A 7,510-nucleotide genomic window follows, 5' to 3' on the forward strand; every position below is an offset into this window, starting at 1 on the left:
AATAGAGGGAAAATAAAGTAATTTTAAATGAATTTTATGTGCAAAAGTCGGTTGCTTTTTATCTGTTTGTTGGGTGGAGGGATTTAAAGAAGTTTTAAGATTGAATGACATGAACTAACCCTAAATACCATATTTATACCATTATCATGCGAAGGGACAAATAAATGATTATATTTTAGAAGATGAAGTTTTATATTTTTTGAATTAATTATTGATATCTAATCTATTGGTCACCTAATTCAAATCGGGTATTACAGAGGCGAGAGTGATGTTATCAATCCAGTTTACTCCATTCACGAACGTCATGATTCGAACCCCTAACATTGTTTAAGAAATGTAGTGCATCGTCTTATTAAACAATCTAAACCAGCTAGTTGTTGGTGAATTTATTATGTTTTAAGAAGATGAATTTATAAAATTTTAGAGATGAAATTAAATAATTAATAAAAAATAAAAATATCTATATAATATAAAAAATTAATATTTTCAAATAGATGATCGATGACAACCTCACCTTCAATCCATCATTGATTATGTGTATTATTATAGTATATAGATTAAAATTATTAGTTTTTTTTCTAATTGGTAAGTTGTTTATTATTTTTTTTATCTTTGTTGATCGACGACATTGTTAATTTAATTATTGATTGTCGACTGTCATTATTCTTTATCGTCCTTTTATTTTCTTATATTATATATTTATTTTCAATAAGTATTTGTATGACATTATTTTATCTATCTTTATAGCACGTTTTTTTTATATGTATTTTGACATTTTTTAATCATTTGGTCATTATTTTTACTTGTTTTTTCTCAATGGTTAATTTGACACTATCACGACTGATCAATATGACACTACCACGACTGATCAATATGTCACTTATATATTATATTGTTGATATTCTCTACTTTGAACTCTTGAATTGGATTTAAATATCTGTTATGTGTTTCTTAATATCTTTTCACATCATTAAAGTCTAATTTGTCATATGTCTTTGATCTTTCAGTAGCTTAATCTCTTTTTGTAATTTGTTTGACGATGTGATGAAATATGTTTGTATCTATCTTTATTCGAGTTTTATTGATTATATTTTTAATATTTTCTTGTATGATTTTTATGTGGTTTTAAATTACTACTTTTGTTTCAATGATTATAGAAAATTGTATTAAATATGTGCTTTAATTTACTATTATAATTGTACATTTTATTATAATTTATGATATTTTTTTTATTTTTGAATAAAATTAGTGATTTTTAGTAAAAAATAATAACACATTAAATATTTTATGAAAATACATGTCACATCAAACTTTTACAAATGATTATAAAAATAAGTTTTTGGTGAGGTATAGTTAGGTTTGAAAGCAGAAGACAGCTTTATCCCAGTCAACTAATCATATTAGATAACCTGTTTCGTCTTTAGCAGACAACATTACTTCATTGTTATAATCTCATCGTCCTCCCCAATTTCCAAAGTTATGAAGCCATAAATATGAAGAATTTAAAGCAAAAGAGCCTCTCCTCCTCTATAAAATCACAACCCCATGTTCATATATTCTCAAGAAAACAATGGCCCAGAAAGCAACCACTGAACCCATTTCAACATCCCGGATCTCATTCTCCAGTGATTTCTTCCTCGACGAAAGCAACTTCATCTCCATCAACCCACATTCTCAACCCGAGGAGAAGGGCGGCGGCAGTAGTGCTGCCGGTGAGCTTTTCTGTCAAGTATTGCAGCGGTCCCGGGAGCATGACGGTAAAACCGGATTCGGAGGAAAAACGGTTAACGAAGAAGACGAGGGAAAAGCGGCGAAGAAAGAGGAGAGGAGGGCGAGTTTGTTCGTCGACGATGACGAGTCCTCGCCGAGGCCACCGAGATGCACGGTTTTGTGGAAAGAGTTGCTGAGGTTGAAGAAGCAACGTGCTTCTTCTATGTTCACATCGTCTTCTTCAAGGAGTAGTGTGAAGACGAGAAAAGGGTTGTTTGAACATAAGTGAATATCATTGAAGGTTGAGTTTGATCCGACATTCTAAGGGGTTTTGTTTGGTTGTTGTTTGAGTTCATTATTTTTTTACTTTCGATATTTGTCTTAATTAATTCAGATCAATTAGTGTCGTACATTTGATTTTATTGAATGGATTACTCAACAAGAATTTTTTGTATTCATAAAGATTTAAACTTGAAACATTGTTTAAATAATATTAAATTGCTTACCACTTAATTCAGATCAATCCGGGTTACATGTTTAATTTTGTTGAATGAGTTACCCAACAAGGATTTTCTACATTCATAAGGATTTAAACTTGAAATCTTACTTAAATAATATTAAACTGCTTACCACTTAAATCAATTCTGTTGATAATTCATCTCATCTTTCGTGTTCGGAGTTAGGTGATTATTTTCTTTGAAGCACAGTGTGATTTACCACTAATGAGATACTGGTCACGTAGATAAAACTGATATTACCAAATTTCTTAATATCCCGATTTGAATCATTTCATATTTAAATATTATTTGTGAATGTTTAATTTAATTCTTTATTTTTAATTTTATAATAATCATTAATTAATCTGTTTATAAATAATAATAGTAGTAGATATGAAATTTTTAGGTGTATAACTACATCCCAACATCCCCTCGATATATCTTTGGTTTTAAACTCATGATTAGGTTGTCATTAGCACTGGGGCTATAAATAAGATAAGACAGATAGTGAGTTACTCGAGATTAACTCAATCAATACTCAAATCAAATAGATTCGACTTGAGCTTTAACTCAACTCGAATTCTTAACGAGCTGAAACGAACTATTTGATACTCGATTCGAAAAGCTCGTAAGCTACTCGAAAAAATAATATATTAAAATTTTAGATTTTTGAAATTAAATTAATAACAATATTACCATTTGTATGTTATTTTTTAAAGAATTAAGAGTCACATTTGCCCTTGTAATACCCAATTTATCATTTGCACCCCTATCGCATTTTCGCATAAATTTAACCTTTAAAGTTATTTAATTACAACATTTTGTACCCTACCCCTAACTTAAAACTCTAAATTAATAACCCTAAATAATAAACCTATAACCTCTAACCCCAAACCATAAACATTAATCTCTTACTTAAAACCCTCAAATTTATGCATGGACTAAAAATACATAATATTAATGAATTCTTATACATTAAAATTTTTAAAAACAATTTGAATAAAATTAAGTGACCAAAACGTAAAAAAACTTAAATTTAGTGATGATTTTGAAGAAAACAAAGGTTGGGTAACTCAAACAAAACCACATAAATAGTTAAGTGACTAAATATGTAATTTACCAACATGTTTTTTTTTACGGAATTAACGATTTAGGGCAATTGAGATAACGATTAGGGGGCAAAATGTACCTAAAAATACTTTAAGGGGTAACTCGGTACAAACGGTATAATTTAGGGGGCATTGATGCATTTAAGCCAAAAAAACAAAGGTTTTATGTATTTAAGGTTCGAGTTCGAATTTGAATCGAGCTTCACTTTTGATTCCGAATGAAACTTGAAAATTTTAAGCTCACGAGCCGAGTCGAGCTTCATTTCTTTATTTTAAGTTCAAGACGAGCTTAAAAATTTTAAAATCACGAATTTTCGAATTAAGTCGAGCTCAATTTTATACTTTTCAAGTCAAATCAGCACTACTTGAGCTCGACTCACTTACAGCCCTAATTGGCACCCAACCATCCAACAAAGTAATGGTTGTCGGACTCAGATCGGTTCGACTACTTGAACCGGTAAGCTAAAACTAGAAATTGAGCAAACTAATGCAACTTTTAAAAAACAATAAAATTTTATATTAATTATTTTTTAATCGAATATTAACTGATAAAAACCGAACCAAAATATGTTACAAAAGTGCTTATGTATGTGCGTACACATGCATGGAAAATACATACATAACCAATATGAACATTCATAAAATTACAATTCAAAAAGAAAAAGAGTTAGTGAGGTATGATGAAGAATGACATTTTAAACTATATTGCCAACAAGAGAAACCCAGAGACAATGGTGAAACTTGCCAGAAAAACTCTTAAAGTAGGCTGAAATCAACTATTTCGACCATTCGAGAAGTGTGAAGCTCACCTCTGGTTGCATGTATAACGTACTTAAGAAGGTGGTGGTGTCAAAAACTGATTCCCAGAAGTCCTAAAACGAATCGAGAGCTCTAGTTTTAGTTGCAAGTTTATGATTTCAAAAAGGTTTAAAGTTGGAAGTAAATATACTTACCGAACTTCGAGCCTCGGTCTTCCAACAAGGCTATCGGGTATTCGGCCAGTCAGATTGTTGTTTTGCAAGAACCTAGAACACGGAAAGAATCATGTCGGGAACAAAGGATCAAAACAGGTTTTCAGAGGGGCTAACCACTAAAACAGTAAAGATGGAGAGGTACACTTAAAAGGAACATGCATATCTGCTATCGATGTTATCCGAACTCAGGGTGAGTGTCGAATACAAATATACGTATGGTAACATAGATGCTTTAAAACATGTGCAATACCGAAAACATGACATTTTGATATTTTACCTATTATGATTAGTTTAACAGAAGCATCTAGCACTAGCGCAAAAGAAGTCGCAAATTTACTGCCGAACTTTTACCCCTTGTATGAACCAAATTGTAAATATTAAACTTAATAAAGTATCCACTGTATGTAATAGTTCATCACGAGAAAATGTTAATGAATCAACGAGGAAGATGACCAAAATGTAAAGATAGACGTATATGTAATGGGCTACGGAAAGTCATGAGGAAAAGAATGCCGGATATCGAGAGAGCGACTTACAGTTCACGCAAGCTTTCAATTTCTCCAAGTGATGATGGAATATCTCCAGTGAGCTGATTGTCTTCCAAATGCCTTTAACAGAAAGTGAAGCATATTAGATATAGGTTCATGAAAAGCAATTATAGAATGCCCATTTACCAACAGTTTAGGCTGCCAAATGAATCAAAGAGAGAAAATATAATAGAATAATGAACTTACAATGTTTCCAGTAGCTTTAATGAACTGAGATCAGGTATTACTCCTGATAAACTGTTATTGCCGAGCCAACTGTTGAAGGAACGATGAAATCAGTTAGAATGTTATTATCTCCGAATTTCAACGCTAGCAATTTAGTTTAATATCTTACATGTTACTCAGTGCAGTTAAATTGGCAATGCTTGGTGACAGTGACCCCAAAAGACCCATACCAGACAGGTTCCTGGAAACAAATGAAGATAAAATAACCATCTTGAGCAACAGTAAGAGAAATGTAGAGCCCGAAAACACTGCATCTTAGTTCACTCACAAAGAAACCACACGAATTCGTTCACCCTCGGAGCATCGAACTCCGGTCCAAGAGTAATCACGGGGCAGACAAGGAACACCGCTCCAATCTAGTGGAGGGTTCCTCAAACTGTTCTTCAATCCTTCTAGAGCTATTACTGCAACAATATATTAGAAGTTCAATCGGTAAAGGTGAAGCGCACCAGCAACAAAGAATATCAGTTCATGATTTAAATTACATAACAGCGGGTAGAAATAGTTAGCAACCATACCATCCCTTGTATGAGTTCTTCCTCCGAGGCGAAGAACATCAAAAATCTCCCCAGCATTGATCAATGGACTAGCATTCGAATTGGCAGCAGGATTTAGAGTTATCTTCGTAGGACCACAAAGAGGCCATCTGGTTGAGAAGACGGCAACCCCTTCCGAACTCACAATCAAATTGTTATAATACCTTACATCATTTATGTGTATGTCAAATGCCCTGGAGCTTGACGGCGAATCACTATTATCCGCAAAATACAGAGCAATGTAATAAGTAGAGTTCGGGAGGGAGAAACGTGGCCATCTCAACTCCAGGGATTCCGATCGAGTCGTTGAAAGTGCTCTTTCAAATACTTTTGAAGGGGGGATATTCGTAGGACCACAAAGAGGCCATCTGGTTGAGAAGACGGCAACCCCTTCCGAACTCACAATCAAATTGTTATAATACCTTACATCATTTATGAGTATGTCAAATGCCCTGGAGCTTGACGGCGAATCACTATTATCCGCAAAATACAGAGCAATTTAATAAGTAGAGTTCGGGAGGGAGAAACGTGGCCATCTCAACTCCAGGGATTCCGATCGAGTCGTTGAAAGTGCTCTTTCAAATACTTTTGAAGGGGGGATATTCCAGAACCCAGAAACAGCCGGGATCTTATTGCTTGCTATAACAGACACATTTTCTTCATATGGCTCCCAATATCGATCAAATTGATCATCAGGGTATCTGGTTGCCAAAAAAGTCACAGAAAGAGTTTACAATAAACAACCCAAGCTCAAATTTCAAGAATTTGATCTCGTACTTTAAATTTGAGAAGTCAGTGCAATCGGATAATAGTGTTAAACTTTGTCGAAAAATCGTTGATGCAATCGGATAAAGAAATAGCAGTTCCTCAATTTATACTAATCAAATTAACAAAAATCAACCATTCAAGTTCATATACCCATCAGCAATTGGTCTAAGTTCTAAATTCTGGTAAAATAAATGTAATGGGTCTTGATGAAATTCAAAATTAGAAAGTAATATATGAATATATAGCTAAAAACCTGCTCCATAAAACTTTGGCTTACCCGATAATGGATCCATTGTGCCCAAAACTGTGCCTAGCAATCAACCTCAAAGCATGAGAATTAAAATTTGTAGTATTGTAAAGCGAGTCCCCCAAAATCAGCATTTCCAAGCTCGAAATAAACGGGTCGGACACCGTATACGTATTCGAAGCAATACACACACTCATCGTACTCCCTTTAGCTTCAAACACGCCTTCGTAATACGACGACAAGCCTTGTAAATAATCCTCCGTCGTGTTCACCACGCTACAGAATGTGCCATCCACAATCTGATCGAAAACGGGAGGCGAAGGAAAATCAAACCCGTTGACTCCGCCGTAGTAGTAAGTTGACCTGATCAAGTATCTCGCGCCGCGGTAGACGCGTGCCACATAGCAGAACTTGCCCCGGAGATTGTTCCGGATAGGGAACGATCGGACGGTGGAGAGAGTCGGGACGAGGTTGGGGATAGTTAGGTTTTTGGCCGTTCCGGCTGCAAGGAAACCGTCGTCGGGAAGCCATAATCTGCCGTCTATTACGGAACTCCCGATCGCCGCAATCAATTAAATATCCTACAAAATTTTAAAAACATGGTAAACTTCCATTTTGACCCCTCTCGAATACTAATAAGTTAAATTAAGCCCTCCTCTCCGATTAAGTAAAAGGAAAAATTTACTTTTGACCCCTCCAGAAAAATCATTTATCCAAATCAAATCCTTACCTTTGGGGGGTTGTTGCTGCTGCCGCTGGGATAGGGAAAGGGCGGGAAAGGAGAGGAAAAGGGAGGAAAAGAAGAGGAGGAAGGGAAAGGAAATGGAAGAGTTAGGGATTTGGGAATGTTTGTTTGGATAAGGAAATGAGGTGAGTGAAGGGAGAGGAAAGGAATA

At 34.6% G+C, this 7,510-nt stretch overlaps 1 protein-coding gene and 1 pseudogene across 1 annotated transcript; one reads left to right on the forward strand and one right to left on the reverse strand.

The window, feature by feature from the left end:
• The first annotated feature begins 1,501 nt into the window (after nucleotides 1–1,501).
• Nucleotides 1,502–2,055, forward strand: LOC120160469. The gene has a single exon (XM_039170883.1). It carries the CDS (start codon nucleotides 1,571–1,573, stop codon nucleotides 1,997–1,999), a length of 429 nt encoding a protein of 142 aa, XP_039026814.1. The 5' UTR covers nucleotides 1,502–1,570; the 3' UTR covers nucleotides 2,000–2,055.
• A 1,831-nt stretch (nucleotides 2,056–3,886) lies between these two features.
• Nucleotides 3,887–7,510, reverse strand: LOC120160334 (annotated as a pseudogene).

Source organism: Hibiscus syriacus, unplaced genomic scaffold, assembly GCF_006381635.1.
Source record: "Hibiscus syriacus cultivar Baekdansim isolate YM2019G1 unplaced genomic scaffold, ASM638163v2 tig00111392_pilon, whole genome shotgun sequence".
NCBI lineage: Eukaryota > Viridiplantae > Streptophyta > Magnoliopsida > Malvales > Malvaceae > Hibiscus > Hibiscus syriacus.

What these genes read in the sequence shown, in the direction of transcription:
- LOC120160469 (XM_039170883.1), top strand. Translation starts at nt 1,571, where the DNA reads ATGGCCCAGAAAGCAACCACTGAACCCATTTCAACATCCCGGATCTCA.